General features: G+C 36.9%; 1 protein-coding gene across 3 annotated transcripts; it reads right to left on the bottom strand.

The window, feature by feature from the left end:
• Positions 1-3,715: 3,715 nt before the first annotated feature.
• On the bottom strand, positions 3,716-23,847 carry ERI1 (exoribonuclease 1). 3 transcript variants are annotated; one of them, XM_057697413.1, is made up of 7 exons: positions 23,588-23,847; positions 19,447-19,625; positions 16,106-16,316; positions 12,497-12,580; positions 11,009-11,118; positions 8,541-8,655; positions 3,716-4,493 (listed from the first exon to the last, which is right to left on the bottom strand). In XM_057697413.1, the coding sequence occupies exons 1-7, from the start codon at positions 23,693-23,695 to the stop codon at positions 4,251-4,253; spliced, it is 1,050 nt and encodes a 349-aa protein (XP_057553396.1). In that variant the 5' UTR covers positions 23,696-23,847; the 3' UTR covers positions 3,716-4,250. The 3 variants fall into 3 exon arrangements, with proteins under 3 accessions (XP_057553396.1, XP_057553399.1, XP_057553398.1); XM_057697416.1 differs by lacking the exon at positions 23,588-23,847 and adding an exon at positions 22,517-22,775; XM_057697415.1 differs by lacking the exon at positions 19,447-19,625.
• Positions 23,848-23,894: the final 47 nt, after the last annotated feature.

The raw sequence follows: 23,894 nt of genomic DNA, 5'->3' as shown, positions 1-23,894 counted from the left end.
CTGTACCCATATAAGACAGAGAACTTATCAATAAATGTTGTGTGTGTTCTGACTGCTCTACCAACCAGCTGTTCCCATCTCTCTTCCTCTCTTCAGGCCTCTCTATTCCCCAAACATAACAATACTGAAATCAGGCCAATTAATAACCCTATAATGGCTTCTAAGTGTACAAGTGAAAGGAAGAGTCTCACATCTCTCACTTTAAATCAAAAGCTAGTCCTCTTGCACCAGTTAGCCAAGTTGTGAATGCAAAGGAAAAGTTCTTGAAGGAAATTAAAAGTGCTACTCCAGTGAACACACAAATTATAAGTGAAAGTTTTACTGTTGCTAAAGTTTTAGCAGTCCAATAGATCAAATTAGCCACAACATTCCCTTAAGCCAAAGCATAATCCAAAGTAAGGCCTTAACTCTTTTCAATTCTATGAAGGCTGAGAGAGATGAGGAAGATGCAGAGGAAAAGTGTGAAGTCAGCAGAGGCTGGCTCACAAGGCTTAAGGAAAGAAGCCATTTCTATTCACATAAAAGTATAAGGTGAAGCAACACGTGCAGAAATAGAAGCTGCAGAGTTATCCAGAGGCTCTAGCTAAGGTAATTAATGAAGGTGGCTACACTGAACAACAGACTTTTCAGTGTAGACAAAACCACCTTCTATTGGAAGAAGATGCCATCTAGAATTAGCTAGAGAGGAAAAGTCAACACCTGGCTTCAAAAGGCAGGCTGACTCTATTAGGTGCTCATGCAGCTGGTCACTTAAAGCTGAAACCAAAGCTCATTTACTATCCCGAAAATCCTAGGGTTCTCAAAAATGATGATAATCTACTCTGCCTGTGCTCTATAAATGGAACAACAAAGCCTAGATGACAGCACATTTATAACATGACTTCCTGAATATTTTAAACCCACTGTCAAGACCTACTGTTCAGGAAAAAAGATTTCTTTCAAAATATCACTGGTCACTGACAATATACCTACCTGGTCACCCAAGACCTCTGATGGAGGTGTACAAAGAGATCAACGTTGTCTTCATGCTTACTGACACACCATCCATTCTGCAGCTCAAGAATCAAGGAATATTTTGACTTTCAAGTCTTATTCTTTAAGAAATACATTTACTAAGGCACAGCTGCAATATATAGGGATTCCTCTGATGGATCTGGGCAAAGTCAACTGAAAACCTTCTGGAAAGGATTCACCATTCTAGATGCCATTAAGAACATCTGTAATTCATGGGTAAAGATCAAAATATCAATATTCACATGAGTTTGTAGGAAGCTGATTCCAACCCTCATGGATGACTTTGAAAGGTTCAAGACTTCAGTGAAAGAAGTAACTGCAAGAGAACTAGAAGTGGAGTCTGAAGATGTGAATGAACTGCTGAAACCTCATGATAAAACCAATGGATGAGAAGTTGCTTTCTTATGGAGGAGCAAAGAAAGTGGTTTCTTGAGATGGTATCTACTCCTAGTGAAGATGCTGTTTAGACTGTTAAAATGATAACAAAGGATATAGAATATTACATAAAATTAGTTGATAAAGCAGTGTCAGTGTTTGAGAGGACTGACTCCAGTTTTGAAAGGTGGGTAAAATGCTATCAAACAGCACTGCATGCTACAGAGAAATTGTTTGTGAAAGAGTCAATCGATGTGGCAAACTTTCACTGTTGTCTTAGGAAATTGTCACAGCCAACCCAACCTTCAGCAACTACCACCCTGATCAGTCAGCAGCCACCAACATCAAGGCAAGATCCTCCACCAGCAAAATGATTAAGACTTACTGAAGGCTCAGACGATGGTTAGCATTTTTTAGCAATAATGTATTTTTGATTACGATATATACATTTTTTTAGACATAATGTTACTGCACACTTAATAGACTACAGTACAGTGTAAACATACCCAAAAATTCATGTGACTCACTTTATTGTGATAATCACTTTATTGTAGTGGTCTGGAACAGAACCCACACTATCTGTGAGGTATATCTGTACATACTCTTCTCAAGCACACAAGGAACATTCTCAGGGTAGATCATATGTTAGGTCACAAAATAAGTCTCAACAAATTTAAGACGACTGAAATCATATCAAGTATCTTTTCTGACCGAAATGGTATGAAACTAGAAATCAATAAAAGGAGGAAAGCCTGGAAGTTCACAAATATCTGGAAATTATACAACACACTTCTCAGTAACTAATGGCTCAAAGGAGGAGTCAAAAGGGAACTCAAAAAATACCCTGCAACAAACAAAAATGGTGTACACACACACACACACGGGAGTATTATTCAACTATAAAAAAAGAAGGAAATCCTACCATTTGTGACAATGTGGATGAACCTGGAGGTTTAAGTGAAATAAGCCAGACAGAGAAAACAAATACTGTATGGTATCACTTATATGTGGAATCTAGAAAAAGAAAAAAAAAAGCCAATTTCATAGAAACAGACAATAGAATGATGGTTGCCAAGGGCTGGGGATGGCAGAAATGGGGCAACGTAGGTCAAAGGATACACACTTTCGGTTATACAAAGAATAATTTCTAAAGATGTAATGTACAGCATTTTGACTATGGTTAATAATAAGGTACTGTATACCTGAAAGCTGCTGAGAGAAGACCTCAAGCATTCTCACCATCAAAAAAATAAAAAACCTAACTATATGAGGTCATGTATGTGTCAATTATCTTGATCTTGGTACCACTGCACGATGTGTATCAAATCACCACATTTATACTTAAATATATACATTATATTTGTCAATTATTCCTCAGTGAAGTTTTAAAATGAGTTAGGACAGTAAAGCATCACCAGATAAAATATTTGGTTGAGCCAAAAGGATATTGAGAGCTTATAATGTTGAAGGTCTTAAAAAGAAATTTAAAAGGAGCTTGTTGGTATTTGGGTATTTGGCAAAAAGAAAAATAGGAAGAGATTAGCAGCTTGACTTAAATATAAAACAAAGAAGGAGGGCAATGCCGTGTCTCTTTGCCATATTCAGATTTCCCAGTGGCAATTTTTAGCTCTTGTGAGCAACTCTGGAAGCTGCTGAGAGAGGATTCCAGGGTTGGAAGACTCCTACAAAATACATTTGATTATAATGTATAGATCATTAAAATAAAGTAGCATCATAATTACAATTAGGAAGTAAATGAAAAGAAACAAACAATGTTAATGAAATTGCTCCAGGCAAGATATACGGGGAAACCCAATTCTGGAAATATGTATTTTTAGCTTTCAGATAAGGGGAGTTTTACTTTCTCAACTCCATAAACACATTTTTGTTTTTAGAATTAGTTAAGAATTAACTATTCAACATTTAGTGGTCACTCACTATGTAAAATCAGTTTTTAATAATAAAAAGTAAGCTACGGTAGAAAGCATTATTCAACTTTATTAACCTCACTCATAATGTTGAACACAAATGCAAAATTAAGTGGTGACCTTTAATTTTAGGTCTAATTCAAAGTATGGTCTCTTAGATTTAAGAAATACGGCAAATATGTGTCACAGAGAGAGGGAAACCAAAAAACCAAATCCAAAAAACTCCAATGATTTATCTATGTATTATAAAGTTCAAGCTGCAGCACTTATTTTCCTTTAAGTGGTATTTTCCTTTGAGTTTCCATTAACCTCAACAGTAACTGATTTTTTGACCAGACCCTATAATCTATCACGAGTCTTCCATTTATAAACTGAAAAACAACACAGGAAGATATGCGTACCAAGTATTTCATGAAAATCACCACTCACAGCTGACGTTCACATATAAACTTTAAAAATCAAAAGGGCTATATAACATTAAAACCCAAAGGCTAGATAAGGCCCACCTGTCCAATCTTTTCTGCATTTTAATAAATGATCTGATCTAATGATGTTAATGTAGAAATACATTACACATTTTAACATCAATAACATATGACATTCAACGGGAAGGCCAATAAACCTTTGCATTTTAAAACCAAAAGGAACACATCTTGGATGCCTTAAATTATAAAATTCGGTTCTAAGCAGGAACTGTTACTGTGTAACAAATACTGCTCATCTCAAAAGTGCTGGTGACAAAGAATTCAATATGCCCTCCCCATAGAAGCTGTTCACCTGCATATGCATATATCTATAACTGTAATAAGATTTTAAATGTTTAAGGTGCTTAAATTTTGCACTGCAAGACTAATTCAGTAAGTATTCATCTGCTACCTTTGTAGCAGCTCCAGTTAGACTGAATGATCCACGGGCAAAAGGGCAAAAATGGTGTTATTTTCTGTAATGTGGCATTTGTGGCGCTGGAGCGCCCTCTATTGGTAGTGAAGAGGACACGCTCATAAATTGCCCTGCATGCATCTTCTCGTTAACCCGGAGTTCACACCCATCCTGTAGCATTCGAACTGCTATTCGGGCAATGTTCTTAGAGTCATCAAGACCACTGTGAGGCCGCCCATCATAATCCATTCCGAGTTTTTCAAGCATTATTGTCAGCTTGGTTTGGCTTCTAGGAACCTAAAAAATAAACAGCTCAGTAAATAATTCTTCAGCATTCTTTAAGTCACTGTGAAGTGGAAAATAAGAAGTTGAAAATGAACAGTAATAGCTAAATAAAGTTAGGCAAAGGTCAAATGCTCCCAGGTCAAAGTAAATAACAAATCTCTGGAGCTTAAAAAAAAATGATCTTAGAATTTTAGATAAAAACACATATAGGACTTCCCTGGTGGCGCAGTGGTTAAGAATCCACCTGCCAACACAGGGGTCACGGGTTTGAGCCCTGATCCGGGAAGATCCCACATACCACAGAGCAACTAAGCCCATGCACCAGAACTACTGAGCCCACGTGCTGCAACTACTTAAGCCCGAATGCCTAGAGCCCGTGTTCCGCAACAAGAGAAGCCACCGCAATGAGAAGTCCGTGCACTACAATGAAGAGTAGCTCCCACTCGCCACAACTAGAGAAAAGCCTATGCACAGTAATGAAGACCCAACAAAGCCAATTAGTTAATTAGTTAATTTTAAAAATACATATAAACATATGGAATCCTTAAGACATCTAAAAAGTTTGCCATTTTGTAATTCAACAAATCATTTATGAAAGGAAATGCATTGTTCTGAACACCTAAGTTGAAGTTCTACTGCTTTAACCTAAACTAATTTTTCAGCATGGTATTTTTCTGTAATTATTATTTAACTTGACTGACAAAGTTTATAACTTTTATATTTCAAATGACACTACCAACAGAGTGAAAAGGCAGCCCACAGAATGGAAGAAAATATTTGCAAATCACATATATGAAAAGGGACTAATTTATAGAAAATATAAAGAATTCCTAAAACTCAACAATAAAGAAAGCAACAACGTGCTTTAAAGAAATTGAATAGACATTTCTCCAAAGAATATATAAAATATAAACTTACACTATTAATTAGCATTATAATTGGTATGTATCATGAAGAAGGTCAAACCACGCAGAAAACGGCAGCCCAAGAAACCGGCCAATATAAACAGATCCACAGAAAAATGTATTCTCGACTCAAAAGAGCACTGGCAATTTTACTGCTTTCATGTATCTACAACTTTATGATCACTCTAACATACTGTGAGCTGTAGATGTTTTTACACAGATCTGAAAATGACTTTATGGTTCTAGTAATTGTTAATAATTATCCTTAGAATAAGTAAAGTATTCTTCTAAGTTAAAGGTTGGAGAAAGACCCCTTATATAAGGATGCATTACCACCTGGGAGTTGTAGCAAAGACAGAATCTAAAGCTGATCAAGTCCCCTACAAATTTCATGGAATTCAGAGGACAGAGCACATCTGAAACTACATCACAGGATACAATAAGCAAATCTAGACTATGGGAAATGCTGCGGGACAAATGGCTCAGGTTCTTTAAAAAAAACAAACAAACAAAAACAAACAAACAAAACAAATCACAAACTGCTAGAGGGAAAAAGGAGGTGGGAAAGGAATTTATAAATTAAAAAACTTAATGAGACATGTTACCCAGATGCAAGATGTTGAAGCTTATTCTGATCCTCATTCAACACACAAAGGGTAAAAGAATACAAAATATTTATGGTATTTATGATGATTTGATAACATTAAGGAATTATTGTTAATTTTTTAAAGTGTGATCATGGTGTGGTGGTTATGTTTTCTAAAAACAGTCCTTATCTTTTGGGGGTTACATAATGGAATGTTTACAAAGCAAATGAAATGATATTCAAGATCTTCAAAAGAACAAGGAAAGGAAAGTGGATGAAACACGGTTAGTCATGAGTTAATAAAACTGGGTCATGAGAGTTCATTGTATTTGTCTACTTTTGTATATGTTTGTAATTTTTAATAACCAGCTTTTTAAAAAAGAAATCACAAAATGAGTGAAAAATCCACAAAAAAGGAAAAAATATTTACCAAATATAATCAAAGGACTAGTATCCACAATAAAGATCTACAAACCAGTAACAAAAGGGCAGACAAACCAATTTTTTAAAAATCGGTAGAAGATTTAAACAGGGACTTTACAAAAGAAATCCAAATGACAGGTAACACAGGAAAAGGAGTTCAACTGCATGAGTAATTAGGCAAATGCAAATCAGAGCCTCAATGAGACGTCATCACACATCCACCACACTTACAAACATTCTAAATGTCTGGCAAATCACACACTCCTCTTGTGAGAATGGTACAATTACTTTGGAAAACAATTTTTGCTTTATCAAGTAATGTCAATGTGGTACATATCCTATACCCCAGCAATTCAACTCCTAGGTTTACACTCTGGAGAAATGAGTGCACAAGGCACGAGAAGATATGCATAGGAATGTTCATAGAACCACTATTCACAAAAGCCCCAAACCAAAAACCACCCAAATGGCCAGCAGAACAGATAAACCAACACAATGGAATTCCACACAGCAATAAAAATAAATGAACCACAGCTATATATACAAGGATGAATCTCAAACATAATGTTGAGGAAAAAAGCAAAATAAACAATATAGCCAGTATGATGCTAATTATATTCAAAAGCAGGCAAAACTAAGCCATATGCTATAAGGATCAACATATAAATATTAAAACTATAAGGAAAAACAAGAAAATAATTCCCAAGAAAGTATGGATTACAAGAGCCCTAGGAGGAAGGAAGGGGGTTAAGTGGATGGAATTTACAAGGGATTTCACTTTAAAAACAATCTGCCAAATTCCACTTTTCTGTATGCACAGTTCTCAATTTGCAAAAACACTAAAACTGCAAAAAAAAATGTTTTTAAAGGAAGGCACCTTTTCTCAGGAACCTACTTTAGGATGTGCTTCACCAAAATGAGGTTGTAAAGGGAAAAAGAAGATGGCCCAAGATCTAACACACGATAAAGAAGCAGAGGAAATCTTCTAGGATGCTTTTAGAAGGAGCCTAAAGAACAGTTCAGCTTAGAACAGGATTAAAGGCTCCAGAAAGACAGTCTTCGAGGTAAAAAGGGGAAAAAAAAGGAAAAGAAAAACTGACAGACCACCTCAGTGTTATGAGTACTGAGAAGTGATTTACAGTTTGAATGGAGATGAACAAGGTAAGAAAACAATGAAAGAAGTCAATTATTAAGTCTTGGGAAAACTTGTGAACACTCCCCACAGTCATCAGAAATGTAAACATCGAATAATGAGTTGATTATAAGGCTAATGTAAGTAAGACAGATGCGGGGAGGGGAGGGACAAGCAGGGATGGCAGCTGTTTAACGGAGCTGAATCCTCACTTTCCATTGCAGGAACTCAACAGACACCTCAGACTGAAAATTCAAGAAATAGCATAAATATATAATTCAGAAGTAGGAAGGTTAATATGAGAAGAAATGCCTTTAAAAAGTTGAAAGTGTTTGGGAGAATAGGAACCAGTACTGGTGAGAAGACTGCCATTTGTTATGAGACTTGCAATATTAGTTTTAAAAACTGACACTTACGTACACATATTAACTTTGATAAAATTAAAGTTAAACTGGGAAGAAGTGAGAGAACAGCATTGGCAATATATACACTACCAAATGTAGATAGCTAGTGGGAAGCTGCTGCATAACACAGGGAGATCAACTTGATGATGGGTGATGACTTAGAGGGCTGGGATGGGGAGGGTGGGAGGGAGCCGCGGGAGGGAGGGGCTATGGGGATATATGTATAAATACAGCTGATTCACTTTGGTGTACAGCAAAAACTGGCACAACAGTATAAAGCAATTACATTCTAATAAAGTGCTTAAAAAATAAAATAAAATAAATCAGTGGGGAGCCTTTGTTCCACATGCAATCCATATATTGAATACCCCCACAGTTTCAAACCTCTGTTACTGAAGATCATACAGTTACCCTATTTAAGGAACAGGTTCATGAGGAATATAGCTTATTTTTCTAAACTCACATGAACATAACTATTTGGAATCTGAAGAATAACAACTAATTATATGACCTTTTCTGTGAAAAGCACCTAGTAAATCACAACTCTATATACATGCAAATATAATAAATTTACCACCAAGAGCACTATAATTGATACAGAAATCTTACCTTGTAAAAGTTTCCATATGACTTTCGAATATTGATCCACTTTTTGGCAAAAGGTGGATATTTGAGCCTGCTTAGCTGGCACTGAATGTTCAGGAACTTACTCATATCCCACGAACTTAAACCAAAAGGAAAAAAAACTGGGTTAAATAAACGCTATACCATTCTTAAAAATGAGGATTTTAAGTCATTCTATTTGTTTTTATTTACACATCACCTTTCTTATAGTCACACATAACATCAAGCTTAAAAAATTAACCTTTCTTCCTCCAAAATAATAATTCAAAAACAAACTTTAAAACGCACAGTAGAAATCGGATATATTAAATTTTTTTTTTCACAAACTGTCTAATTCTTATTGGGCTCATCTTGACCATTTTTATGGTTCTGATTACCGAGGGACATCTCTACCTTCTTGAGTTTTTTTTCATAACTCGAAAATAACTACTCAGCTTACTTTTAATGCCAGGTTTATCACTTTAGGAAGTTCTTTGAGGGTGTGCTTTGAAATAAAACAAAAAACACAAACAAATGAACAAAACACTTGAGAGAAACAAGTTGCTATCAAGTAGTTAGAACACAGTTTGTTCTGCCACAGCATGTTTCTACAACACAAATCAACCTACGTAGTTAAGTAGGAAAATCCTGACTGTATCATGTGGAAATTGTGTTGCTTCTCACATGTTTTTTCCTCGGCAAAGGGAGTCAGAATTGCAGCAGTAGAAATGATAATTTTCAGCAGGAAAGAAAAAGTGCTCAACTCAGCTGCTGTACCGGCAACAAGAGTACTTTTAAAAAAATTAAAAACAAGTGCCTGCCCCCACGACCCTCTGGCTTCTGTGCATTTGTAACATCCTCTGAGGTGACTTCCACAGACTGTCGGCTGCTTGCCTGGACCGTCCAGATTAATTCTGGAGGTATCATTTATTGTTTTTGTTGGTCCTCTGGTTACAAAACTGCACAGATTTTGAATGATCTGTCCTACAAGGTGAGGTTTTTATAGAATTGTACACATCATGTTATGACAGAAACACTGCTCATTCGTGTTGAAAATCAGGAATAGATTTCTAAAGAGGTCCATCAACATTTCCCCAAACTTCCATTTTTGAGCACAATTATGATGTGCCTAAATTCAATGCTCTTCTCCTATTGCACTTGAGGGTCTCTCAACCCTTCACGTTGGGCTTAGAGCTTTGCTGTACAATTGTCCACAATGTGAAACAGAAGTTGATTAGGACTTTCTTCTTCAACTTTAACAGCATATGGTATAGGAGGTGCCTCAGCACGATGTCTGTAATCCCTGTTTTAAGCCCTCTCATCTCCCCACTTGACTTTTCATTTCACTGATGCTTCTGGAGCATGGTTTTGAACTCAGCACTATAGTAAGCAATGTGAAAGACTACCAAGTAGCAAAAGTCCTTGCTCTGAATGGATTTTTAATCTCCTTGCAAACCTAAGTCTTACACACATAAAGTTTAGATATCAGAATATTTAGTCAGATGCCAACATGAACGGTACATATCATAGAGGCTGTAAGGTGCCAAGAAAAAGATCAATGTAAACTGTAGTGTCCAGAGTAAAACATGAGGTGGGCTTTGAGTAATAACAAAGAAGTAGTCAAGGAAGACAGCCTTCCAGCAGAGAGGAAAGCTACATGAGTATACAGAGGAAAGATAAACCATGTGGCAAATAGGCCAGCCTGACTGCAGTGAAAAAGAAAAACAGCAGGAGGATTAGGCTACACGGGTAGGGTGGGATTAGATGAGAGAGCCTTGAAAGCCAGACTGAAGAGTTTGGACTTTTTGAGCAAAGAAGTGTCCTGATAAAAACCGAGTCTCAGTAAAGTCATTTTAGTTTTACACATTAATATTTAATCTCCTTCTAGTCCTAGATCAGACGATTATCTCCACTTTCCCTCCTCTCTTTGACACCTAGGACTTAAAATTTAACTGGGAATAAGAATGTAAAGGGAAAACTACAGTCTGTTGTGGGGGACTTCTTCAGTAAGTAGTATTTTGGGTGGTTATTCTAAAAGTTAGATGAGGGATCTCCCTGGTGGCACAGTGGTTGGGAATCCGCCTGCCAATGCGAGGGACACGAGTTCGATCCCTGGGCCAGGAAAATCCTACATGCTGTGGGGCAACTAAGCCCGTACGCCACAACTACTGAGCCTGTGTTCCAGAGCCCGCAAGCCACAACTATTGAGCCCGCATGCTGCAACTACTGAAGCCTGGGCACCTAGAGCCCTTGCTCCACAACAAGAGAAGCCATCGCAATGAGAAGCCCATGCACAGCAACAAAGAATAGCCCCCGCTTGCTGAAACTAGAAAAGGCCCATGTGCAGCAATGAAGACCCAACGCAGCCAATAAATAAATAAATAAATTTTTAAAAATAAATAAATGTTAGATGAATAAAGACATCTTTAATCTTAAAAAGTAGATTAAAAAACATAAATTTCCTAAGTACTTACCCATCTGTTAATATGGAATATTTATACTTTGTTCCTAATTCCTTCAATTTCATCCAGTCAATGACTTTTTTCAGTACCTGAGGGAAGGTATCAGCTTTGTCTACCTGATCCTGAGGATATGAAAGTAAAATATATAAAAATTTGGGTAGCTATATGTAGTCCTACCCAGACATAAACACTGCAGGGAAAGGAACAGTAGGAGAAAGTCTTATCTATGATGTTTTAAATTTTTCATGGTTTCCTAGGCCAAGCTTCACCTAAAATTCCAGTTTTAAGACAATTAAAAAATTTTTACAGCAGTATTAGGGACTGCTTTCAACTGAAGTATATAATCTTCCCCAAATTAAGATTTAAGATCATCCCCAAGGGTTCTCTTTTTTCAGGCCTCAACAGTGGCTTTCTCCCCTCTGTCTCCAGAGGGGAGAAAAGGGATATCTCTTCTCAGCTGAAAGCTACAGCCTTCTACAGCTGTCTCCCTATCTTGAAGCTCACATCTTTCCAAAATATCTTCCTAAAATGTAAATGATCCATCATATCACTTTCATACTTAAAATCCTCCAAGCACCCCCCAAGGTCTTCTAGACAAAAAGACACACGAGACCCTTCATGATCTAGCTCATCTCTGTCTATCACTTTAGCTTTATGTGCGACCATTTTCTCACTAGCCCATAATACACCTGAACCATCCCAAACCACTTCAGTTTTGCTCTTCACAAGTGAAGGGCCCAGTCATTCTTTTCCATCTATTTACCCATAATGACTCAGTCCAAGTTCACCAACTTGAGTCTTGCCCAGGACAGCCCTTCATTCCCTCTGTCAGAGGGAGGTCTTTCTACAGATGCCCATGACACCTTGATGAAACACTGACTGTCAGTCTTCCTACTTGCACTGTGACCACCATTTATTTGTCTGTCCCCATGACTTACAGATCGTTAAGTGAGCTGAGGAGAGAGACTGCCTTGACTATCTTTGTATCCATCATAGCTTGGCAAATACTGAATATTACAGCAAGTCCTCAAATATTTGTCGAATGAATGAATAAAGGAACTAAATAAATGAACAAAGGGCCTACCACATTAGAATACAACCAAAAATCAGAGACCTAAAAAAAATTAAGCTATACATAAAATCAGGTTGTAAACAGATATATTTTAAAACTTCATCTCCAAGTTCAACATGGTAACTAACACTTCCTTCACTAAAGCTCCAAACAAATGAAATGTTTAGATTCATCATTATAACTCCTTAAAAGGAAAGGCTGAAAAAAATCTTATGAGGTGAAAACTATACCTTTCTATTTTTAAAATATTACAATACAAAAGATCTTTATCAAGCAAGCAAAGTATCACATTTGATTATTCACAACAATAATTTTTTTAGCTATAAAATAAATCCCTAATTTCAAAACTTCTTTCAAACTAGCCCATAATACACCTGAACCATCCCAAACCACTTCAGTTTTTAGAAAAAGGAACATAGAATTATAACCTGAGTAATTCCAGTTAGATTGATGCAGAAGTCAGAAAGCTGTGTGTTAATCTCTGGTCTCACATACTGTTGAAATGTATCTTCCTACAAAGGAAGGACAGCAAATTAAAGTATTTACTATAACTTAAGATACATGAAATATAATATATGACAATGTCAGCCACACAAGGTTGTAATCTTATAGGTGGCTCAAGGCAAAGACCGGTCTAGTTAACAATTTAAGGATAATGCCTTATTCCTTAAGTACTCTACTTTTTGAATTAAAAAATTATGCCTCATTGTTTAAAAAAGTTTCAGATAGAACAAGTATCTGAAAGCAGTCTTCAAACGAAAGTTTAACCAAAGCAAGTCTTCAAATCAAGGAGCAAAATTTTGATGATTTTGTTTATAATATTTTGAAACTGTAAAGCCTATTAACACAACCTCTAGTTCCAGATATGAAGAGCTTTTTAAATAATAAATTATGCTGAAGAAATGCCAGTCTTCAGTTATAACTAAATTAATTCAGATTCCTGTTCTCTCATTTACTCCTAATTAGTCCTTATTTTTATATTAATATTCCACTAAACTGAATTCTGAATAATCAAAATTTAACTATATGGTATGTAGCAATTTAAAGCACAATAATACTAGTAATTATTTTAGCAATGTTTAGCCTCTTCAAGAAGCTTTCATGCTTGCCTTCTTATTTTATGCTCACAACAACTCTGTGAACTCAGTAATGACAGTACTGTTATCATCAGGCTCAGGTCTCTAAGTGCTTTTTCCTCTAGCCCAATGCTGCCTCCCTAAACCAGGTCACACTAAGTCACTTGTTAAAAATTAAGGACAATTTCAAAGCCTAAAGATTTATTGGCAGCAATTATTAATACTAGGTAGCTATGGAGAAAGACAAAAAATATTCCTTATAGTAGAAGATTAAAAAATTAAGAAAAATAGTGTTTATAAAATTCTTTTCACACACTAGTGTATTAAGTAGATGAATTATCAATATTTACAAACAACTGTAAAAGAGTAAAAGAACAGCAAAGAACATCCGAACTTCAAAAGTTATAGATGCTGCGAAAGGAAAACTTCAAAAGTTATAGATACTGTGAAAGGAAAAATTCTACTTAACTGAATTGCATAGATAAATGAAGTCTATCCTTTTAAGTATTCTATTTCACAATTTTAAATGAGAATCTTTAAAAAATAAGCTGCAACTTCCCTTATTATTATAAGCAGGTACTACTAAGTATGACATTAATAAAACTGTATTTGCTATTTAATACTTCTAACAGAACAATGCCAGAGAACGATGCATTCATTGACCAAATATCTAATAATCACTTAAATAAATTACATAGTAAGTTAAAAGGTGATGAGGGTTCTTAAAAAATAGAGTAGATAAGAGGAATCAGAAACATGGGGTCTGTGGGAGTATTTAAGCTACTATTGAATAGAGAACCAGTTAGGCTTTATTTAGAAGGCAAGAGTTAAGGAGGACCTGGAAGAAAGGAAGGAAGGGAGGGTAGGAGGGAGGAAGGGAATTAGCAGCAAGAGCTCTGGAGGAAAGGAATTTGAGCTAAAGCTCTGGAAGGTGAGGGAGTTGAGCATGCCTGGCATTTCTGAGAAACAACAAGCAGGTCAATATGGTGCAACCAGAGGTAACAATAGGCCACATCATATTAGAAATGTGACTTTTACTCTGAGTTAAATGGGTAGCCGTAAAAGAGTTGTGAGCAGAGGAGTGAAATGCTCTGACATATTTTATAAGGATCACACTGGTCACGAGGTTGAGAATTGGCTGCAGGGAATAAGGACCAAAACAGAGACTGGTTAAATGATGAACAAACACAGCAAATCCAGACGAGAAATCAGTGGGGCTCAGGCTACAGTAATAGCGGTGAGGTTAAGTGGCTGGGTTCTGGATATATTCTGAAGGCACAGCAAGCAAGAGTCGCTGATGGCCTGGATGTGTGATGTGAGAGAAACAGGAATTAAGGATGACTCCAAGGTTTCTGCACTGAGCAATCAGAAAGACAGAGCTGACAGCCCTCAAGCTAGGGAGGCTGAAGATAAAACAAGCTGCGGGTGTATTTGGGACATGTTAAGATGTCTGTTTAGATATCCAAGCAGAGATGTTAAGTAACAGCCTGGATCTGGGACAGAGGATGAGATTGGAGACACATATTTGGAAGACATCAGCACGTAGTTTCCAAAAGTTATGAAACTAGATGATAAATGAGATCGTTAAGGGAGAGGATCTATATAGAAAAGAGGACCTGGGATTGAACCTATGGCATCCTACATTAGGAAGTTGAGAAAAGAAGGAGGAACCAGCCAAGGAAACTGTGAAGGGGAACCCAGTGAGGCTGCTTAAAACGCAGGAGAATGAGGGGTTCTGGCAGTCACTTGAAGGAAGTGTTTCAAGGAGACGGTGGTCAATTCCACCAGGACTTAGGTAAAGGTCAAAGATGACAATGAGGAGTGATTTTAGTGGAGTGATGAGCTGGAATACATAACTTAAACCTACAAGTGGTATGGATTTAAGAGAGAATGGGAGAAAACAGAGGCAGACGCGTATATAATTTTCACGAAGAAATCTGCTGTAGAGGAACAAGATACATGGGGTAGCTGACAGGGAAGTGGGATCAAGTGAAGACTTTTTATGGTGTGAAAAATAACAAGTTTGTATGTGATGGGAACATTAGAGTAGAAAGCAATGACTCATTCACGTCTAAATAAAGGAGGAGAATGGCTAGAGCAGCATCCTGGAGTGAGAGAGAGGAAGTAAGATCTAGTGAGTTATGCAAGATGATTTGCCTTCATAGCTGTCATTTTTTTCTTTTAATTTACTGACCTTTAATCTGCTTTGGACAAGGGAATTATATAAATGGGCTGATTAAGACTATAACTAAAAGAGGCTTCGAACAACACAAAGAAAAAATTCTATGCATTTTAATGCACAAAGCCTTTTCTTACTTACCCTCAGTGTGTTGGTGGCAACCAGGGATACCACAGAAGTGGTACTTCTGGATAGATGGGCTGTTACAAGCCTTGTTCATAGTTTACAAGGCAAATGGTGTTAATTTGGAGGGGTTCTGCTGAGTTTCTGACCTAACAATGCACTGAGGAGTACCTGAAGCATATACCGGGCTTAGAAGCCAAGGTTACAAGAGTTGTTTCCCATAAACTTTTCACCAGAAAGCTAACTAGTTTTAAGCTGAAAGGTAATTTCTACATCTTATCATTTTTATAAGATCAGAGTATACATTACTCTGCCACGGTGGTTCTCAACCCTGACTGCATACCAACTGGGAAGCTTTAAAAAACATGCTGATGTTAGGGGACCCACAGAACAACTAAATCAGAATCTCTGGGATGAGAGCCAGGCAACAGTTTTTTTGTTTTTTTGTGAGGTTCTTTATTGTTTTCTGTTTTTGTTAGCTACTGGAAAAGGAGAGCAGCAGATTCTGAAATTACTTCATTAAGCATGCAGCAAGAGCAAACAGCCTCTCCTTAGAATTCTAATTCTAGCTAAAACAGCAAGTGAGACCCTCCACCTTACTAGCCAACCCCAGAAAAGCTGCTGCTAAAAATAAAATTAAAATACAACAATCCACTTACTATTTCTAAGGTATGAGTATTCAGTAAAACAACAGGAAATTCAATTATTTCATGTATGAACTCAGGTGGGTTACCCTCCTCACAAGTGGCTTCGAAGTCAATGATACAAATGTAGTCGTAGTAACTGTCAGCACAACTGCCCTCTTTCAACATCAGCTTCTGCTTCTTATAATAGTTTTTCAGTCTCTTCCTCAGTACATCCTTTACACCTCTAAGGAAAATAAGAATAAAATTAACTCTTAGGTGAATTTGACAGGCAAGAATCTGAACTCTTACCTGCTGGCACTGGGTTGAACATGGACAGTTACAGCATAATTTAGCAAATGTTAGCCAAACTAAATGTAAAGAAAGCAAGACGCAAAGCTAAGTTAGCAAATAACTGATTAAAATAGAATTTTAATACAGCATCAATATTTCCTTCACATGTAACTTCATTTGTATAGCACAGTATATAAAATATATAGTGGTCTTTCAGACCATAAGCTTTGTTGGCATACACCACCTACACAGCCCTGTTGCCTTATATAATAAGACGACACACATGATACAAAAACTGAAATACTGAATTATTCTACTGACCAAACACAAATTTCAGAGAACGGAAATTCAGGTAAATTAAACATATCATGCTCTCTCTTTCCTTTTGGCTTTTGCAAGTTAGACAACCAAAAAAATCCACATGAATTTGAAAGCATTATGAGCCTAGTATATAAAGTTGAATGTCTCTTAGCTATTTAACTAGGAAATCTAATTTAGGAGACGCCCTAGAATAAACCATGTCCAGAAGAACAGTCACTATCAGTAGATTCTTAACTGGAATTAGATTTCTTAATTTACCATGGGTAGAATATGATCTAGGAGGTTTCAGTTTTACAAATATTTTAAAAATAAATGTTCCACAAACAGGAGGTGGGGCAAAGTTGTTCTAACTGAATAAACAATGGTGGGTAATGGCAGTCACATTCGTTTGTCAAACAATATGTATATCTTCAAAAAATCAAGTCACAACCGTTATTTAGTCTTTCTTCACTGTTACTTGGCTGAGTCCTAACGGGCTTGCAAATACAAAATGGTAGTAAAAATAAGATCATCTAAAAACTGTAACTAATGGGAAGTGACAAGGAAGGCATTTTTGTCACATCACCAATTAGTGACTGTTAGAAAAATGTTTCCAACCTTTTGTTTTCCTTCCAAAACCATTAAAAAAGGAATCTTATCCATGAAAAATCCTGATAATTAATCAGTTATTTAAGACAAAATGTCTTAATATGTTTATTTGCTTGAGATTTTCCAAACTACCAAAACCTAGGGGAAAAAAAACCCAACTCCTTTCATATTAAGGTATTGTGCTTGACCTCTGTGTCATGTGACAGCTTTGGATTACTTTGTCTTAATTTCTTTTATTTTTTGAAGAAATTGTATTTTACTAAAGGTAAAACTTTATTTACTAAAAGGCTGTCTGCAAACCTAATGGCAACATAAACACATAACCAGTTACTCCAGAGAGAAACCTGTTGTCTTTAATATCTTCCTTGCCCCTCCACATCCAAGCAATCACCATTTTTGCCAATTCCAACTCAGAAAAACATCTGGTTTTTCTGAATCTGGTTCTCCTGAATTCTCTATGGTGGGGCTCCCAATTAGCTTCCTGGACTCTGACAAAGGTCTCCACTACCACAGCCCTCCTCTTCCTTCTTCACCTTGCTTGCGAATTAATAAGCACTAGCACCACCTTCCTGCTGAAATACCTTCAGGGACTCCCTTCTACTCTCGAGGTAAAACGCAGACTTTAGCATAGAGCTCCTTCACCTCTTGACTACAACCTATCACTTCAGCACCATCTTCAGATGCGTCCCCTTCCCATACGCTGCATACTACAGACAAAACACAATACAAGCCACTTTCCAAAAATGGGGCACGCTTTCACGTTCCATAACTTTGACTGTACAAAGAAAAAGCCAGATTACCTAGCAGAAAACATATAAACTGAAATTAGGAGTTTTGATTTCTTTTTGCCCAAAATACCGTCCCTCTCCCTATTCTGTTTTAAATTAATTCAAATGTCACTTCTGAATCTCTGAGACAGACTCTCTTCTGTAGTCTCATGATGTACTTGGCCAGACCCTCAATATAGCTCTGGTCACTCTGTACTGTGATTATTGGTTTGTGTATTTTCCCAAAAGACTGAGCTTTCCAAAACAGGGAACAGATCTGTTTTACCTTTATAACATTACCTAGCAAAGTGCTTATAATTTAGTAAGCATTTGTTGACTAAATGTATAAACATATCAATACATATAAGTAGGGAGTTAGCAACTGATCTTTACACCTAGGAAGGACAAAAATTTTCCCCAGAAAATCTTAACTAGGCTACACGTTGTATTTTCAGAATAGAAAGAGTCAAGGGGAAAAGAGGTAAAAATCTTCTTCACAAATTACAGAGCAGACAATTGAGAAGGGGGGAAAAATAACATGTATGCTCTTTTGAAAAGCAGTGAAGCCCGATTTTAAAGCAAAGAGGAGGAATACTATTTACAAGAGTAAGGATTCAGGGGCACCCCCCAAAAAATAAGATTTCCTCTATTACCTGTAGTTAATTTTTTCTTGATGCCTGGCAATTCTCTTGTATATCAAGAAGCTATATGTTTTTCTGGATCCCAAAGGTCATTCCTACCCCATGCACCAAGTCAAAATAAAGTGATTTGTTTTGCAAAAAGCTATTAAAACTTAAATAGGTATACATCTCATTGAAGATACACACACATGCACACATACATACACTGAGTTGGCTAAGCTGCATTATTTTCTCATTCAATATACAGTTAAACATAACTTAATGCTTACTAACACACTGCATACTTTTAGAAACTAAAACAGAAGAAAAAAATATTTCCTAGTAGGTGAAAGTTGTTTTTTTTTTTAATTGCCTGGTTTCAAAGAAATCTTCTTTATAAAATACAAATGAACAAAAGAAAAGAAATAGGAAAAAATACTCAATCCTGTTAAGTTATAAATATCCATCAACCAAATGATGAACTAAAAAAAATTTTTTAAAACATACTTGGTATAAAAAGATACTCCTATACATTTCCTGTAGATGATCAAAATATTCAACAACTTTAACTCAGCAATCCTAGTCTATCATTTAAAAGCTGACAGAAACAATCAGTCACACACAGATTCATGTATAAGAATATAACTTATAGTGGTTATTTGAACTGTCAGTAACGGTTAACTCTTTATGGTAGGATTACAGATGATTTTTAATTTTTCAGTGTTTTCAAGATTTTCTAGGATGAACAGGTACTAAGTTATAATTTTAAAAAGTTATTTTTAATTACCTGGTTTCAAGTTTGAATTCTGAAAGTTTGGCTCTGAGCTCTTCCTTACTCATTCTATTAATGCAACCATTCGTAATAGCAATCTCTTTGTAAACTGGGTCACTGAAATCACTTGCACTGGAGGTAATGAACTTAGATCCTTTAGTTTCTTGGCCATCAAGTCTACATCGTTGCTTTTTCTACCAAAAAAAAATACATATATATATATAAAGTTTATAATTAGTACAAACATCTTAAAGATTCAAACTCCTAAGGCCTCTCCATGCCATATGTTCAATAAAAAGCGCATAGGAAGAAGAAAGGTGTGTTTCCAATACAATTTACCCTGCTCTCTTCTGAGTCATGCAGTTCCCTACAGGAAATGAAGCTAAGTAAACAGAGTACTGGTCTTGGGAGTCAGAGCAACCTCAGTGTGGAGCCTCAGCTGATAGTTTACTAGCAGCATAACCTTGGGTAAATACTTATTAGCCTCTGATCTTCAGTCTCCTTATCTATAATATAAGGTATAATAATAAATGTCTCTAATGGTATTTGGTACTGGTAATGATAAATAGTATTTGGGAGAGATTATTATAAGGATTAAATGAGATCAAGTATATCAGGCTCCTGATACCACACCCACCATGGCTATTAATAACTGTAGGCCAGACCTTTGCACAAACAGTATTCTAAAATTTACAAATGAACCAATTTTTTAAGTAAACTTTTACAACATTACACATGTATACATTAGTGCCTTCCTAAGAATTTTTTAACCTGACTTCGTTTCACAAAACTAACAGAAATTGGCCAATATAAAAATAAAATGGACCAGAAATCTAATTCAAAACTTCCTGGTACCCCAGGCAAAGAAGGAAATACATTCAGCTTCAAAATACACAATTTCCAAAAGTTACACATATATCAGTTATTCAGGAGAACTATAGTTACTATATTATAGACCTTTCCTCCTTTCTTAAATCAAAATTCATGTTAAGAAAGACATAATTCAATTCTAATCACGCCACAGGTAGTCCTAAATTACTAATATGTTAAGTTCCAAAGATTCATTTACAAGTTATTTTCCACACACAATGTTACAAATATTATGTATGTTTCAGAATTTTCAAAAATACTTTGGAATTTACTAGCAATCCATACTAAAGCTTGTTAACTTAGTTATAATTTACCACACCGTCCCCATATGAACTTTAGTGACAGACTAAGGAGGGATAACCATGGACAGGCCACAGTCCCTGAGTTAGAACTGATCCTGATGGTTCAGGGACTATCTCTCACTCTTAGCTCTCAATTTAAGGCAGCACACATTTAGTAGACACTGTGCTAGAATATTCAAGAATTATTCTCTCCCATTTCCTCTGAGGAAGAGGACAGGAACTCCAATGCATGATTGTCCATAAACTGAAGAATAATTATATTGAAGTTCCTTGTTGACAAATGTTTAAAAAACTTTATTACACAGATCTTTGATTAAGATAAAAATAATTAGCTTTCAATAATATATTAAATTTACAATGCCTGGCTACTTTATCATTAGAATTTAATCAGGATTCCTGACTTATCCTTTGTCTTTACACTTACAGTGAATTTTAAACTTCATCTTCAATCAGGTTAAAATTTAGGTCAACACTGAGTAACAGTCTGTCTACCAAAACAGATGTCTCAGTCAATTTAAGCGAATTTTTTGTTGGGCTAAGTTCTCTCTCTGACTCACTTGCTTAATTCTTATCTAGAACTGTAGCTATGAAAATTACCCACAAATAACACTTAGACCTCTTCTAGATATCCTATAAATCATGATTTCTATAAAGGAAGTTCTGCCTCTTCTCCTAGCTCCAACTCTAGCCCTCTTCCTTCGGTGAAGTTCAGGACACAGTCAAGGTTCAATTCTTAGAAATTTCAGTCTACACTGATGGTTTCCAAAGAAAATCCACTAAGACAATCCACTAAGGAGCAGAAAGAAAATATTTTAAACCCTATATTTATTACTATTAATCTACAAAAACACAAAATTAGCTTACTAAGTAATACACGGATTGAGAATGGTGCCCTCCCCAGTGTCTGTGTCCATCTGTTATATGTCATAAAGTATCTGCCACATAATGAGGAAAGTAGGGACAGGCTCCACAGTACAGGGAGGAATATTCACTTTCATGATACTATGACATTTTGCAATTTTCACACATCCCAGTAAATGGTTGCATGGTTTATATTATCCCAAATGAAAGAATCTTTACAATATGGAAGTGACCATGAAAATCTTTTATACCAAACAGAGGCTGACTATCTTGTGGCAAACTACTTAAAAGTGCTATTGAACTTACAAATGAATTACACATTTCACTTTACAAAAAGGTATTCCAAAATTGCTATCATTTTCTGTGATGAGAAAGGGATTAACAGCTTGATCCTTAAAAGTTGTTTTTTTTAACTAAACACAATTTGCTGTTTCAAGATGAAAGAAAATATGTTTTAACAGTAACTTAGCAACTAACTGCTTATCAAAAGAAACCTTTTCTGTGACAAGAACATTTAGAAAATAGACGTTTTGGAAATGTTTCCATTATTTTATTGCCAAAAAAACAAACAAAAACCCCAACGACAAAAAACCCTGCTCATTACCTATTAAAAAAAAAAAAAAAAAAAGGCTTTGCATCTATACATTAAAAAAAAACAACTTAGAAGCAGAATTAAACTTCATTAAAATCCTTCCAAAAGAAGAGTTCTGATGAAATTTGAACCTACTTGGTTAAAAATGCAACACCTATTAGTTTACAAAAACAATTTGGTTGACACTAGGGATAATGAAAATTTACTTAGCTGAAATACAACAAAATATTTTGCTTACTTGAGCCTGAAAAAAAAAAGAAGACTGTATCACTGTTTATTAAAAGCATCCAACAACAGGTTTTTAACAAATATGACAGTCACTAAAACCAACTAGGAAGACAGACCCAGGCCTTAAGTCACTACAGCTCAAAGTTTTAAGACTTTCAAACATACTGAAGTATATTCAATCACTTCTCTCATTAAAAATAAACTTTTAGAAATTATTTTTAAATCAACTCACCTGATGATGTTATTGACAGTATCTCAAACTGAAGAGGGATGGCAGGGCAGAAGAGTGGTTCTTTAGAGAGAAGGGACGTGAAGGCCTCTTTGAAAGTAATATTGTAAGGCAAAGCAGATAACTATGCAAAGACCCAGGGGAAGAGCATTCAGGGCAAAGGAAGCACACAAAGACCCCTAACAAGAAAGACCATACATCATAAAACCAAGGATGCTGGGCGCTGAGAGCAAAAGAAGAGTTGTATGAGGTGCAGTTAACAATGGAGAAAGCCAAGTCCTGTAGGCAGCAAACTGAACGCTCAGGAGAGGAGAAACCCGGTCAGGTTCAGGAGACTAAAAGATCATTCTAGCTGCTATATGGAGAGTTGGCTGTAGACGAAAAGAGCACGTGCTAGGACGCCTCCTGCAAATACTCACACTATGAGGTGCTAGCATTTGCATGTTATGAACAGAAAATGACCAATTTTGGTATTAGGTTACTTATATTATGTAGTGCTAGTCAACAACAATTACATCTGTCAAAGAAGGTGAATAAAGAAGTTTTAAGACCGCTTTTACAACTTTACCACTGTAACTAGGATCTATCCGTGAGCTGTCAAAATCACGAAGAATATCAGTCATATGTTTCTACGGGGTAGGAGTAAATGGGCAAAAAACAGAGACGAAGCTCCAGCTAACAAGCACAATCGCCATCTGCCAAGGCTGGGAGATGGGCTCCAAGGTCTTAAGAAGTGACATACCTAGAGCGTCGTGAGACTTCCAAAAACATAAACTACCAATCACAGGTTAGGGCTACACAGAATGACAACAGTCCCCGTGCGCCCAGAATGTCTAGAAGCAAAATTCCCACTCAGAGCTTCTAAAACCGCAGTTCGCAGACTTCTCGTCTGGACTATTCACTCACTTCCAGACCGTAACTGGGACCAGAGGGGGCTCCATGACAGCCACCCCCGAGTGAAGGCTCCCGGAGCTGGGGCCAGGGAAAGCGGCCGGGGCTGGGGTCCTCGGGCGCACAGGCTGCATCTGCTGCGGGAACCCCTCGCAGCCGGGGGCGCGAGGGCTGGACTCTCACCTCGGGATTCGGGCGCTGCTCCTCCTCCCCGCACTCCGACCCCGGCGACTCGCGCCGCGCTGGAGCCACGGCCTCGCCGCCGGGCTGGTGACTCTGCTCATCCTCCATGCCGCGTGCCACGGAAGAAGAGAGCCGCTGGAGGCCACCACTCGCTCCCTCTCACTCCGCCAAGCTCGAAAGCCTCGCCTTTCTCCGTTGAAAAATTACCGGGCTCGCGTTCCCGCGGCGGCGGCCACACAAACTCGAACGGACACCTCCCACTTCCGGGAGCGTGAAGCGTCCACACGCCGCGCAGGCGCAGTGAGCC

The sequence above is a fragment of the Hippopotamus amphibius genome, chromosome 10, assembly GCF_030028045.1.
Source record: "Hippopotamus amphibius kiboko isolate mHipAmp2 chromosome 10, mHipAmp2.hap2, whole genome shotgun sequence".
NCBI classification, from domain to species: domain Eukaryota; kingdom Metazoa; phylum Chordata; class Mammalia; order Artiodactyla; family Hippopotamidae; genus Hippopotamus; species Hippopotamus amphibius.
The sequence above is the reverse complement of the archived record's forward strand: the minus strand, read 5'-3'. Positions and strand labels throughout refer to the sequence as shown.

Bases quoted from the DNA above. Each gene is read 5' to 3' on its own strand.
- ERI1 (XM_057697413.1), bottom strand. From the start codon at position 23,695: ATGGAGGATGAGCAGAGTCACCAGCCCGGCGGCGAGGCCGTGGCTCCA. The intron at 16,317-19,446 runs GTAATTAAAAAT...TATTTTCCTTAG, and splicing joins GAATTCAAACTTGAAACCAG to AGGTGTAAAGGATGTACTGA. The intron at 12,581-16,105 runs GTAAGTGGATTG...CTTCCTTTGTAG, and splicing joins ATACTCATACCTTAGAAATA to GAAGATACATTTCAACAGTA.